The sequence below is a fragment of the Piliocolobus tephrosceles genome, chromosome 6, assembly GCF_002776525.5.
Source record: "Piliocolobus tephrosceles isolate RC106 chromosome 6, ASM277652v3, whole genome shotgun sequence".
Classification (NCBI taxonomy): domain Eukaryota; kingdom Metazoa; phylum Chordata; class Mammalia; order Primates; family Cercopithecidae; genus Piliocolobus; species Piliocolobus tephrosceles.
Window position 1 is genome coordinate 92,675,895 of NC_045439.1, and position 14,446 is coordinate 92,690,340.

At 40.0% G+C, this 14,446-nt stretch overlaps 2 protein-coding genes across 9 annotated transcripts in view; one reads left to right on the forward strand and one right to left on the reverse strand.

The window, feature by feature from the left end:
* Positions 1-1,146, reverse strand: part of LOC111531066 (elongation factor-like GTPase 1) — a 48,487-nt gene extending 47,341 nt beyond the window's left edge. For all 4 annotated transcript variants that reach the window (XR_002728125.1, XR_002728124.2, XM_023198282.1 and 1 more), the window contains exons 1-2: positions 1,007-1,146; positions 87-197 (exon numbers count right to left, since the gene is read on the reverse strand). Coding sequence is in view for 2 of the 4 variants with exons in the window: in XM_023198282.1 (XP_023054050.1) it covers positions 87-177 (91 nt within the window). In the remaining 2 variants the exon portion in view is untranslated. The remainder of the gene's footprint in view (positions 1-86; positions 198-1,006) is intronic.
* A 30-nt stretch (positions 1,147-1,176) lies between these two features.
* The window catches only part of LOC111531062 (stabilizer of axonemal microtubules 2-like), a 25,046-nt gene continuing 11,776 nt past the window's right edge, over positions 1,177-14,446 (forward strand). The window contains exons 1-5 of one of the 5 annotated variants that reach the window (XM_026448335.1): positions 1,177-1,324; positions 1,433-1,621; positions 3,978-4,063; positions 7,884-7,933; positions 10,458-10,660. In XM_026448335.1, the coding sequence (XP_026304120.1) occupies positions 3,995-4,063; positions 7,884-7,933; positions 10,458-10,660 (322 nt within the window). In that variant the 5' untranslated portion in view covers positions 1,177-1,324; positions 1,433-1,621; positions 3,978-3,994. Of the gene's footprint in view, positions 1,325-1,432; positions 1,622-3,977; positions 4,153-4,982; positions 6,245-7,883; positions 7,934-10,457; positions 10,661-13,148; positions 13,408-14,446 lie in introns of those variants that run through there. The other 4 variants (XR_003306933.2, XR_003306932.1, XR_003306935.1 and 1 more) reach the window with 4 other exon arrangements.

Sequence of the window (14,446 nt, forward strand, 5' to 3'; positions counted from 1 at the left end):
CGCTGGTTCTTTTGTGCCCACTCTGGTGGTCTTAGAAAAACAAATCACCTTATTTATCAAAACAAGCACTTAAAAAGGATTCTTACCATGGTTAACGTGAGCCAAAACACAAATATTCCTGATGTTGGCAGTGTTTTTCTGGAGATGAATCATCTTATCCAAACTGTTGAGCACCATGGTTTACTTATTTCCTGTGACTAAAAATTAAGTAAGTATTAGCCCAGAGGTTAAAGGTCAGGGCAAAAGAAAAAAATAATAAATCCTAGGAGGTAGCAAGGCTTCTCAAACCCCTTAAACTAAGAACCCAGTGAATGTTTATTGATGAGACACACCACCTAGACCTAAGTCCCATTCGAGCACTAAAGTCAATATCCTAGCACGATAAACTTAAGGAGTTTGCTCATCCTTCCGGATCCGAAGGCTGCGATGAATCATGCAGCTCGAGGCCGCTGGGTGCAGAGTGACACCAGTAACCCTGCCGGTGGAGGAGTACTTGGGTAAACTTCTCCAGGCCAATGACCACGTACAGGAAGGGTTGCATGCAGGAGGGAGAGAAGATGCTGAAGAAGATGCTCCCTTTCTCTCTTCAGTCTTCCCCCAAGTCCCTCATTCTGACATTCTCGCTAGTCCTCGCGCGAGGTGGAATACCCAGCTTTATTCCTGCCCAGGGAGCCCTAACAAAATTTTCGGTCACGTGCTTATTATTCAAGCATGTGCACTGCAGGTCTTTCATTCCTTTCTAAATAAAAAGGAAAAACCTCTACACTACATGCCCTTCATTTCGGCAGGGTCCCGGATTCGTTCTCTTTGAGCATCGCTGGTCCACACAGACAGGCCACCGCCCAGGCCCCAGACTGGAAGCCACACTCCGGGGACCACCGCTCCCAGCCAGGGCTCAACGCCAGACCCCGTTCCCGCTTCAGAGCGGCAGCGAGCTGGGTCCTCAAAGCACCGCCCAGAGGCTGGCCAAGGAAGATGCCAGTCCCCAGCGCGAGCTCGCACTCACCGGTGGCAGCAGCCCCACGAGCCCAGCTTCTCCTCTGGGGTCGCAGCCACACCAAGAGCTTCCGAAACGGAAAGATCTCTGCGGGTCCGGCGCGCCCGCGCGCCAGGGGGCGGGCCGGCTGACGCTCGACCTTTCACCCGCGCGTCTCTGGCGCCACCGGAAGCCGGCGCCGGGTTTGTCACCAGGCATACCTGTGTTGCCTTGACTACGGCGGGCGCTGTGGGAGTGAAGAAGCCGCAAGTGCTGAGGCGCGGTGGAGGAAGGCATGGGAGCCAAGAGCATGAGGAGCTGGTGTCTGTGTCAGATTTGTATCTGCGGGTAAGAAATGGCTGGTGTAGTGGCGGGCGGGGCGCTTGGGAGCCGACCTAGGGCCTAGGTACACGGAGGTGGCTCCTCTGGAACCCTGAGAATGGCCGTCCCCCGCAGATCAAGGGACGAGGACGCAGCGACATCCCCACTTATTCCGCTCCACGAATACTCGCTCCGCACCTGTCCGCTACCTGGGGGTAAAACGTTTCTTCGTAGCCCCTGAGACTCCCAATCAAGGATGCAAACTAAAATGCCACCCAGGCCGGGTAAATAATATATGTGAAGCAGCGACGGGATATAAGACTGGTGAGTAGTGGGATATGATCCGACTGGGAGAATGCATTTCCACCCCGTCATCCCTCACCACAAAGATGAGAAAGAACAGTGCTCAAGGCCCTGAGTCTGCAACCCATATCACACTTTATTTCATCTGCTCTCTGTCCTCCCAGCCAGACCATATTCCCATTCCCGTCCAGGCAGCAGTTCTTTGGGATCCGCCTGACTGAAAAGGCAGTACAGTAGTCCCCACCCTGAAACCTAGAATACAACTGAGTCCCGCCTAACAACCTTCCATCACCTAGAAACAGTCTTCTCCTTCCTCAGCTTTACTGTTGACCCAGGGATTAGATCATTATTTGCTAAGTAAATATGAAGGTGTCAGTCCCTTCGTGTTTGGAATCCCCTTCAAAGAAAACACCTGCATGTTGATGGAAAGCAGTTTATTTGATAGTCTCATAATAAACACAGTTCGTAATTAGAAGTAGATTAAAATATCAACAAATTAACTTTGGGTGTATGAATCTGCAGACTGGTGTGCAGGAGAAAATTTTTACTTTTTTCCTAATTTACATTCAATGCAAGTTCCTTTCTCATTCAACTTTTAGGAAATTCAGTCTTCATTATGTTGAGGGCTACCCTTGGAATGGTGTGATTTTACTTTTTCTTTGTTTTTGGTTGTGGTTGTTTTGTTTTTTAAGGGTTTTATTTTTATTTTTTGATAATGCAATAAATACACAAGAGGTGTCATAAAAATCCATAATATTGTAAAATATCTATAATATTATAAAACACCTTCATAATTCTATCTTCCACAGATAACAAATGTTCTTTAAGATTTGTTTTACATGTGCATTGATTTTTTTTTTTTTTTTTTTTTTTTTGAGACAGAGTCTCACTCTGTCGCCAGGCTACAGTGCAGTGGCGTAATCTCAGCTCACTGCAATCTCCGCTTCCCGGATTCAAGCAATTCTTCTGCCTCAGCCTCTCGAGTAGCTGGGATTACAGGCTCATGCCACCACACCCAGTTAATTTTTGTATTTTTAGTAGATCTCCTGACCTTGTGATCCACCCGCCTCGGCCTTCCAAAGTGCTGGGATTACAGGCATGAGCCACTGCGCCTGGCCTGCATCGATTTTATTTTTTTTAAACAAAAAGAATATTCTGAGCATACTATTCTACAATCCAGTTTTTTACTATTTACAATCTCACCATCTTCCAGTGACTATGCATAAAGGTCACCCTCATTCTCTTAAATAACTGTATACTATTAGCTTATATGATATATTGGTCAAGGTTCTTAGTTATGGATAACAAAACCTCCTTTCGTTAGTTTAGGCAAAAAGGAATTTATTAAAGAGTGTATATATATATATATATATATATATATACACACACACACACATATATATATATATAGTTCACTTGGAAGAACTTAAGAAATCATTTTCAAAATAAGCTTCCAGGAAAAACTTCCAAAAATTTTACCACAAAACAGGACTGACAAGAGGCCACTGCCTCTGCCATAATCAGAAAATTGCAACAGAGCTGGAAACTGTAGAATCACTCATCTCTTCCATGGTCAAGAAGCTGCCAAGTTAGGAAACCAGCTCGTAAATCAAGATGACACCTAACAACTTCTAACTCCAATTTCTTGTTGCCTCTATTACGTTCATGCAAGCAAAATAAATGTTGTGCCTTGACTCTCCTTATGTAGCTCTGTTCTGAGTCAAAGTATCATGTGAATACATGTAGCAGGTGAAACCTAATTTGTATGTGGAACCTTTCTGCAAGAGCCTGGGAAATTCCCTATTAGTTTTTCAGTTTCTAAAGTGTAACAAGACACTAAATTGTTATGAGACACTTAATTGCTGTGCTTCCACCATGTAGGGATAGACCATTATTTATAGATTGTTTTTGTAAACACCATTACAGAGGAAACAGTTTTTGGGGTTTTTTTGTTTTTGTTTTTTTTGAGACAGAGTCTTGCTGGGTCGCCCAGGCTGCAGTGCAGTGGCACGATCTTGGCTCACTGCAAGCTCCGCCTCCCAGGTTCACACCATTCCCCTGCCTCAGCCTCCCGAGTAGCTGGGACTAGAGGCACCCGCCACCAAGCCCGGCTAATTTTTTTTGTATTTTTAGTAGAGACAGGATTTCACCCTGTTAGTCAGGATGATCTCGATCTCCTGACTTTGTGATCCGCCCGCCTCAGCCTCCCAAAGTGCTGGGATTACAGGCGTGAGCCACTGCACCCAGCCCAGTTTTTGGTTTTTCAGTAAAGCTCTAGAATTTAGAAACTGTGAGTTTATTGGAGGTCTTTGATTAAAATGCAATTACAACACAAAATGTTTTTTGAGGTTAATCTTTCCATTGATTTTTTACACAGGTGACATCATTGTCCACATGGAATCACAAGGATCTATGAAAATTCGGGGGTGTTTTGCCCCACAACTGAATATTTGGAAAAATATCGTATGTATGACAATGTTCTTCCAGTTCAGAGTCTTAAACCCAGGCAAGAAATTTGAGCATGCCATGGTAAAATGGAAGGAATAACTACAGTTAAGTAAATATTTAGTAACTATTTGCTTTACTTATTTTTCTCCCAACTCTTCTGGTGTCAATAAAGTTTTCTAGCTATTTAAATTATTGTTTAGTTGATGTAAGTTGAACCAATTTAATAGGCAACAGACTAGTTAAGTCACAACTTGAAAAAAAAACAGAAAAATACGAATTAAGTTAGGTTGACAAAGTGTGAGAAGGAAAAAGGGACATAAAAAGTTCTATTTTTTTTAACTTCCTAAAATATCTCATATTTATCTACTTTCCACTGTTACTACCACCTAGACCAGGGTGTTTTATCTTTTGGCTTCACTGGGCCACATTGGCAGAAGAATTGTCTTGGGCCACACATAAAATACAATAACACCAACCATAGCTGATGAGCTAAAAAAAAAAAAAAAAAAAAAAAAACACAAGAAAATCTCATAATGTTTTAAGAAAGTTTATGAATTTGTGTTGGACCTCATTCAAAGCCATCCTGGGCCGCATGCAGCCCATAGGCTGCAGGTTGGACAAGCTTGACCTAGAGGAATGCAGTCACTTTATTATAATATCTGAATCTACTTTAGTTTTTGCAGTGTGATCTGTTTTCAATACTTCAGCCTGCCCAAATGATTTTAAAATGCAAACCAAACCCTATCACTTCTTTGCTTAAAATACTCTTAAACTTTCCCATTGTGTTTAACACAAACCAGAATCCTTATCAAAACCATGTGTGGGCATGGTTTGCTCACTACTTAATGTCTGGAGGGAGGGAGAGGGAAACAAAGAACAAAGGTGACTAAGATGGCGTACTTCCGGGTTCTTCATCACCAACTTTCCCACGCAGGGGAAGACACAGGTCAATTGCGCAGGTGCAGCATGACCCCCGACCAAGGAAACTGAAGCCTACCTGGCGGTGCCCACCACAGGGCCTTCGACCTGCCCACATCCCGCCTACCGCCCTCCCACTCCCAGGCCCAAGACATAAAAGCCGCTCCGGCAGGCACGCGGCGCAAACTTCCTCGGCCCCCTCCTCAGAGGCGGACCTGGGAACCTCACGGGAGAACGCCAGAGCGACTTCCTCGGCCTCCGCCGCCAGAGACCGGTGAACCTCGCCTCCTCTTTCTATACATTGGCTACCTAATAAAGTTTCCTTTTTTATCCTGCCTACTTGCCTTTTCCTCTGGCGCCAGCTCTGGTAGTCACATAAAACAAATCACTTAATTCTCTAATTCATTTTCACTGTAGTGCCCTTTTCACTTTTATGCTCCATCCCATGGGCCATTTTTCATTTCCTTCAAAGTTCCAGGTTTTCCTTATCTCAGAGTCTTCCAAGATACTATTTTCCCTACCTGCAATTTTCCTTCCCTCTCTTAGCTCATTCAATCTGTAGATCTCAACTAAATTATCACTTGAATAAGCCTTCTCTGACACTTCATCCAGTTTTCAGATTAGGTAAAATTCTTCTATGTAAGCTCCCAAAGTACCATCCTGTTATTTATCATTAGATTGGTTTCAGTGTTTCATGAAAGCAGGAACTAAGTCTTTTGTTATCTCAGCATTCTATTTTTAGAAAACTAATATCAATGCCTACTAGCACATAGTAGGTACCCAGTATTTGTTCAGTGAGTGATGAACACAAATCTTCTTAAGCCTATACTTTTCATTTGGACTGACCTTTTTTGATCTGTATTTTTGTCAGTTAGGTGGATTACGTATTATATTTACTCATTATTTTATTTAAACCGTTAATGTATATACTATATTCAAGGTACAATCTTGGTGTTAAGTATAAAAATGTCAATAAGTTTATGAACCCCAAATATCTGAGATAGGTCTCAGTTAATTTAGAAAGTTCATTTTGCCAAGGTTGAGGGTGCGTGCTGGTGACACAGCCTCAGGAGGTCCCAATAATATGTGCCCAAGGTGGTCAGAGCACAGTTTGGTTTTATACGTTTTAGGGAGACACACATCAATCAACATATATGTAAGATGAATATTGGTTCGTTCCGGAAAGGCAGGACAACTCGAAGCTGGGAGTGAGCTTGCAGGTCATAGGTAGATAAGAGACAAATGGTTGCATTCTTTTGAGTTTCTGATGAGCTTCTCCAAAGGAAGCAATCAGATATGCATTTATCTCAGTGAGCAGAGGGATTTGAAGAGAATGGGAGACAGGTTTGCCCTAAGCAGTTCCCAGCTTCACTTTTCCCCTTAGCTTAGTGATTTTGGGGCCCCAATATTTATTTTCCTTTCACAAGTTGAAGTTCCTGCTTCCTAGTGACTTGTACATCATATTTGTATAATTTAGAGTTTTAAAAATGCTCTAACAGCTTTAGATTTTGGTGTTAGCCATTTTCATTTCAGATGCAGCTCATTCTTATATAGCAAAGATACAAACTTTCTTTTCTTTATTATTTATTTATTTTTTTATTATTGTACTTTAAACTTTCAAACTTTTAGTCTAATATTTCTGTTTTTAACATTTCAGGCATTCCTTGCAGTAATAATACTTTGATGACTCTAGTTACTTGTGTAGGTGTATGGCTCTTCCACAGATGGAAGATTTTACTTAGTCCTCAGATTTTGGTATGCAGTAGTGCCATCTAGAAGTGTTACAATTGCAGATTCCAGATCTCCATCTAAAAGAGCCAGTAGATAATAGAGTGGGTCTCAGGAAACTGCATTTTTAACCAGCATTGCTAGTGATTCTGTTGCCACTGATTCAGTGCAATAGGTCAGGAACTGGACTGCTCACTGAGGATGACATGGAACATAAAACAGAGACGGTCTTTGCTTTACTGTTGTTTATAGTGTTGTGGGAAAGTCCAGATATGAAACTAAGATAATTATGGATTATAATAAGTGAGATGAGGAAATTCAATAACTGGTTGAGACTGATTAAATGGGAATGGTTGCTCTTTTTTCTTCACTTTATTAATATTTCTTTCTTGATGCCTTAATGGTTCATATTAGAGATTTGAAATAAATTTTACAATATTTGTGTTTATTGAACAAAGATTTTGCTTTTAACCAGTTCTAAGTGTAGAAATTGAGAAAATTTAACCTGCCATATCTTTCTTTTAAAAGGCAATTGCTTTTCAATTCTGAATTTCCCCAGTTGACTTATTCAAATAAGCCTTAATAATTGAAAAAAAAAGCAAGAAATGTCCCAAAGGTCCAAATATACCAATAAAACTAAAATATTCATTTCTTAAATTGTCATCTCTTCACTTAGTACGACATTGAATCTTTTCTTTGTATTTTCACTAGGAAACTAGCAGTATTTCTAAGATTCATAATCTAGGAGCTTGAAACTCTTGCTTGACTCCCTCATGTTGACTGTGGTGACTATGCAGTAGAAAGTGGATTTATCTGTACAAAAAAGAAGCATTCTGTACCTTTGTATAGTACAGGAAGTGACTGTGTAAAGAGGTGTCTGAACTTGTACAAGATTTTGGATCCTTTATAGCAGTACTGTTATAGCTCACTTACATGACTGCCAGAGTTGGCAGGAAGCCTGCCCTGAAGGAGTAGGATTCTAGACACATCAAATGTTTCAAGATATATCAGATGAATAAGACTGCATTCACCCTCTACTACTACATAGAAAGCGGCTTTGGGTTTGGAGGTATACTTTCTAACATTTAACTAGTCTAAGCAGAGAAACTGAGAGTTCTAAGCTTTTGCTTTGCTTTTCCCTTCCTGATTCTCTCACTTCCTGACTGCATTTTAGCCTATTCTCCTCTAGTTAGTATTTGGGAAGAGCAAAGAACAACTGACATGTCTTGGGAGGCAGAGGTATGTGATTTCTACTACTCTCCATTCATTAAATAAAAAATTATTAAGCATTTATTAAGCATCAAGCACTATACTAGACACCTGGGATATAGTGGTGACCAAAAGCAGTCATGATCTCTGTGCTGACAGATGTTGCAACCTATTAGAGATGGCAATCAAAAACATTACTCAAAATAAGTCTAAAATTGCAACAGTGATAAGATCTATGAAGGATAGGCACCGGTACCTTGACATCCAGAACAAGAATTTGACTTTATCAGGGAAATAAGAAAAATAAGTCAAAACCTGAAGGATGTTAAATTAGCTGGATTAAGAGGGGGAAGGAAATGCATTCCAAGCAGAGAGAGAGAGAGTAGCGTGTAGCAGGAAGGAGCGTGAAAAGGAGAAAAGTATCAAAGAGGGCCAGCTGGAGCAGAGAAAGCAAGAGGAAGCATGGTGAGAGCTGAGGCTAGTGAAGACCAGGCAGAGCCTTTAAGCCATGTTCAGTGTCATCTATGTCCTTACAGTAATAAGAAGCCATGAAGGTTTTTCTGCTTTGTTTTTTGATAGGTGAAGTTGGGGAGGAAGGAAGTTAAGGAAGAGGCTGGGAGATAAGGGCAAGAATGACCTGATCAGATTTACATGGGAAAGAATTACTCAGGAGCCATGTGGAGCAAAGATTGGAGGGAGAACTAGAGTGGATGTGGGTAAATGAGTTTTGAAAGTTATTAAAGTGATTCAAATGAGCTGTTGCAAAAACTTTGCATATTATGGTAGTGGCAGATGTGGAGAAAAGTGGTTAGATTTGAGAGAGATTTAGAGGCAAAATTAACAGTAGTGGATGATGAACTAGATAGGGGAGAGAATTGAGGTATGAAGGGTGAGTCCTAGATTTCTGACTATGTGTCTGAAGTGATGGTGATAGCGTTCACTTAAATAGAGAACAAGCAAAAAGGACCACATTTATTAAGGGGAAATAACGAGTTGATTGGGGACATATTAAGTTTTGAGTTGCCATTGAATATCTAAGAGACCATCATAGATGCTGGTATGGAGCTCAGAGAAGAGGTCTAAGCTGAGATGTAAATTTGAGGGTTATTTCAATCTAGGTAGTAATCGAAGCTGTGGGAGTAGAAGAGTTATCCTCAGGAGTGAACAGTGAATGAAAAGAAGTATGTGTAGGTAGGTCCAAGTCTTGAGGAATGCTAACATGTATTTAATGACTGAGTAAAAATAGATGAAGTTGCATAGGAGACTGGCAAGAAATGATAAGTCAGGAAGAGAAAGTTTCCTAGAAACAGACAGTGTGGACAATAATGTCAGTTACTGCTGGAGAGGTCAAGTAAGATGAGGATTGAAAATGTTCGATGAATTTAATCACATGGAAGACATGGTGAACCTTAGAGCTGTATTAGGGAAGTGGCAGTCCTGGAAACCAGATTGAAATGGATTGGAAGTGGTGAGAAAACAGTTAATTAGTCTAAGAAGTTATGTTGTGAATAGAAGAATTCAGTGAGGGGTTTGGGTTCTTTGGAGAACTTACAGACATATGCAACAAATATTGATTAATACAAGATAATTTAATCACAAAATGAGTGATGTGCCAATAGAGTCCAGAAGAAAAAAGCAATCCACGAAGTCTTGGGATAGTAACAGTAGTGGCTACCATATTGATCTTACTATGTACCAAGCAGTCTTAAAAGCGTGTGTGTATATCCTTAAAAACAACTCTGTGAAATAGAAGATATTATTGTCCCATATAATATATAAAGAAACTGGGGCATAAACAGGTTAATGAAGTTATCCAAGGTCTTGCAGCTAGTGAATGACAGAGCCAGGATTTGGACGTAGGCGGTCTGATCAGTCTAAGTTTGTGTTCTTCTCCATTCCTCAGTTTTTACCTCAGTGTCTGCAGTACTACCTCTGTCACATAATGTTATATAGCGCCCAGGTTGGCTGCATTACCAGCTTGCATCCATCCATGACAAGGAATTCTGGGGGATCCAAAGATGAGGAACATTCACATCTATAATCTGAATGTGATTTACGTCGAAAGACCAGAGTTACTAATCATTTAACAATAAATGAGAAAACAGCATGAATTCAAAAAGAAGAAAGTATGCCAAAATAGTTTTCTGGAGACTAAGTAGAATGAATAGGGACTTTGAGAAAGTGGACTCAGGGGGAATATATTTTTTAAACTTTTCAGGTTTAGTAAATTTTACCTGAAATTTCCTTCCAGGTTAGAAAAAAAATAAATTACTTGAGGATATTGTTTACTGAAGATCCAATTAACTGAGATCTATTGTAATGATGTTTTAAAAACTAGGATTTTTGATATATTTACTTTTCTCAAATATTTAGTCACTGGATAGGACCTTATGAAAATTCATTTACTTCTTTCAAGTAGTTTATCAATTATTACCATTTTAATATCTTCTCAGACTTTCCAAGTAAAAAAAAGCCTTGACGTTTTCCATACTTCATTGAAATAATTAGAAATAAAAGAACTTGTGAGGCTATGTTTCAAATTTATATATTTCAGGTTGGATTATCATCCTTATGAAATAGTTAAACAGCCTCACCATGTGCCGGAAGAATATAAACCAAAACAAGGGAAGATTGATCTTGGTACTACCTACAAACGGGATTTTAATTCGTACAAAGTGCGGCCTGTGGCAATAGTCCGGCCTTTGGAGAGACAACAAGTTAAAAAAGGAAAGCTGGACACTGTCCCAACTTATAAAGGTAACTTGCCATTTCATAAATGAAGGAGCCAAAAAACTAAAATACACTCAGCTTTAACATCTAATATCAAATTATAACTTTGGTGCACTGCCAAACTTAGACTCCATGGCTTAGGAAAGAACATTTCTCTCTTTCGCAAAATAGTATTGTATAGTAACAAAAGAAAATAGACCATTTGTCTGATTGAGAGGTAAAAGACCCACATTCCCATCCAAATTCATCTACTTTATTAGTTTTCGCTGTCTCAAAACATGAAAAAGAAAGGATGCCATTAAACAAGCATTATGTCACATTTGTCACTTCATGTCACATTTAGTTGGCATTGTTCTTTTCTTCCCATCCTAGAAAAAGTTGAAATGCTTCCGAGAGTATTGGGATCTTTGAGGTCAAATAAATAGCAATGCTTTTCTCCATTCAAGTCCTGAATCAACCTATAAAGCAAAAGAGTTACCAGAGGGAGAAGCAAAATGTTACTTTTACACTGATAAAGGACAAAAGAGAGAATGAAGGTTTCATCTGTAAGAGGCAATTCCTGATACTGAACGTCAGAATTAGATAGGCTTATCTACCCCATGATAGACAGTACCAAATGGGGTCCTGCTCCTCTAAGAATTCTGGCATGGTGGAAGAGTGAGAATACTTTCTCTTTGCAGGCAACTGACTTAGAGGAGTACGAGTTGAGCCATGTATGTTTTTCTTTCCAGAAACCTGTTTTTTTGTTGTGGTTGTTTTTGGGTTTTTTTGGGACAGTCTTGTTCTGTCGCCCAGGCTAGCATGCAATGGCATGATCTTGGCCCCCTGAAACCTCCACCTCCTGGGTTAAAGCAATTATCCCACCTTAGCCTCCCAAGTAGCTGGGATTACAGGTGCACACCACCACACCCAGCTAATTTTTTGTATTTTTAGTAGAGATGGTGTTTCACCATGTTGGCCAGGCTAGTCACGAACTCTGACCTCAAGTGATCCACCCACCTTGACCTCCCAAAGTGCTGGGATCAAAGGCGTGAGCCACTGCGCCTAGTCCAAAAACCTGATTTTAAAATACTCTAGTACTTTTGAGGAGTGGGGTCTTTGTTTTTTTTAAAATAGGCTTTTTTTTTTTTTTTTTTTCCAAAATGGAGGCTTACTCTGTTGCCCAGGCTGGAGTACAGTGGTGCAGTCTTGGCTTGCTACAACCTCTTTCTCTTGGGTTCAAGCAATTCTCCTGCCTCAGCCTCCTGAGTAGCTGGGATTACAGGCATCCACCACCACACCTGGCTAATTTTTGTACTTTTAGTAGAGATAGGGTTTCACCATGTTGGCCAGGCTGGTCTCGAACTCCTGACCTCAAGTGATCCACCCACCTCAGCCTCCCAAAGTGCTGGGATTACAGGTGTGACCACTGCCCCTGGCCTAAAAATAGGCTATTTTAGGCTTATTTTGATTTTGATTTATGATAGTAGGTATTATTTTTATATCTTTTTATTAATAATGTAATTACATATATAGGATTACATTATTTCCATTGGTTATGTAAAATAGCTGAATGGATATGTCCTAATATAAAACACTTTTGTAAGAGTGATACCATCAATAATCAAAGTAATGATTCATACTTTATTTAAGTAATAGTTAAATCCATACTTTTTCTTTAAATTTCATGCCTACCTGTTCAATGAGTAACTAAAGTGCAGGATATCAATATACTTTCATCTATAAACCTACCCATTAGGGAGGTCAAGAAAATGTTTTTTCTGTTTTCTTAAATCTTTGAGCACATAACATACTACACAAAGAACAAATTGTGAAGACTATGTGAATGTTGAAGAAGTACAATTAAATGTAGCATAGAGCAATTGCTGATATAGATTGATATGCACAGGAGAAAATGTACTTGTAAAATTTGACATAAAGAATAATTGATGAAGATGAATTTGGTCTTTTTTCATTTGTTTGTTTTTTGAGATGGAGTCTTGCTGTGTCACCCAGGCTAGAGTGTAGTAGCACGATCTCAACTCACTGCAACATCTGCCTCCCGGGTTCAAGCAATTCTCCTGTCTCAGCCTCCTGAGTAGCTAGGATTACAGGCACGAGCCACCACGCCCGGCTAATTTTTATATTTTTAGTAGAGACAGAGTTTTACCAGTCATGCTGGTCTTGAACTCCTCACCTTGCGATTCGCCTGCCTCGGCCTCCCAAAGTGCTGGGATTACAGGCATGAGCCACAATATTTGGTCTCTTATACAATCATATTAAGATTTTCTTTTTTTCTATAAGATCCATAAGAAATATACCAGTAATACTGTTGTCCCCTGATGCTGGGAACATGTACACACAACACACACACACACTTATACCAACACTACTAGCTTTCCATGACCTGAATTTCCTGAAGATTCCGATACTTCCACTCCTATGGTTATAGTTCAAGGATAAGGAATTTTGAGTTCCTCTGGCATTCTCACTACTGAACTTTCTTAGTCAGCAAAGGTGATGTTTTGTATTTCAGGTTTTCAGGCATGAGACAACAAAAACACTAAGAGCCAAGGTTCTACTTCTATACTCTGTATGATTGTACTGCAGGTTTTGTAGATAACCTGTTGAAGAACAATTATGCAGCTGAAGAGAAGTCACAGTGGGAAGATACTCTCACTGTCCTCCTTTGGGAGACCAAGGTGGGTGAATCACAGCGTCAGCAGTTCGAGACCAGCCTGGCCAACATGGTGAAACCCTATCTCTACTAAAAATACAAAACATTAGCTGGGCGTGATGGTAGGTGCCTGTAATCCCAGCTACTCAGGAGTCTGAGGCAGGAGAATCTCTTGAACCTGGGAGGTGGAATTGCAGTGTGCCAAGAATGCACCACTGCACTCCAGCCTGGGCAACAGTGCATTACTCTGTCTCAAAAAAAAAAAAAAAGTATTTGAAATAAATGAAAATAGAGTCACAACATACCAAAACTTCTGGAATGTAGCCAAAGCAGGGTTAAGAGGAAAGTTTATAGTGCTAACTGCCTTTATCAAAAAGATAGAAATAGCTCAAATTAACAACCTAACCTTGCAACTAAAAGTACTAGCAGCATAATAACAAACTAAAACCAACGCTACCAGAAGAAATAATTATAATCAGAGTAGAACTGAATGAAACGGAGACCCCCAAAACCATTCAAAGGATCTGTGAAGCAAAAAGTTCATTTTTGAAAAGATAACAAGATGGATAAACCACTAGCTAGATTAACAAAAAAAGACATCCAAATAAGCACAATCAAAAATTACAAAAGTGACATCACAATTGATCCCACAGAAATACAAAAGATGCTCAGAGAATATTATGAACATCTCTATGTACACAAATTAGAAAGTCTAGAGGAAATGGATAAATTCCTGGAAACACAAATTCCCAAGATTGAACCAGGAAGAAACAAATCCTGAACAGATCAGTAATGAGTAAGGAAATTGAATCAGTTAAAAAAAAAAAAAAAAAAAAAAGAGCCCTGGACCAAATGGGTTCACAGCTGAATTCTACCAGACATAGAAAGAACAGCTGGTACCAACCCTACTGAAAGTACTCCAAAAAATTGAGGATGAGGGACTACTTCCTGGCTCACTCTATGAAACTAGTATGATACTGATACCAAAATTTGACAAAAACACAAGAAAACTACAGACCATTGTACCTGAACACAGTTGCAAAAATCCTCAGAAAATACTAGCACACCAAATCCAGCAGCACATCAAAAAGTTAATTCACCACAGTCAAGTGGGTTTTATTCTTGGGAGGCAAGGATTGTCCCACATATGCAAATCA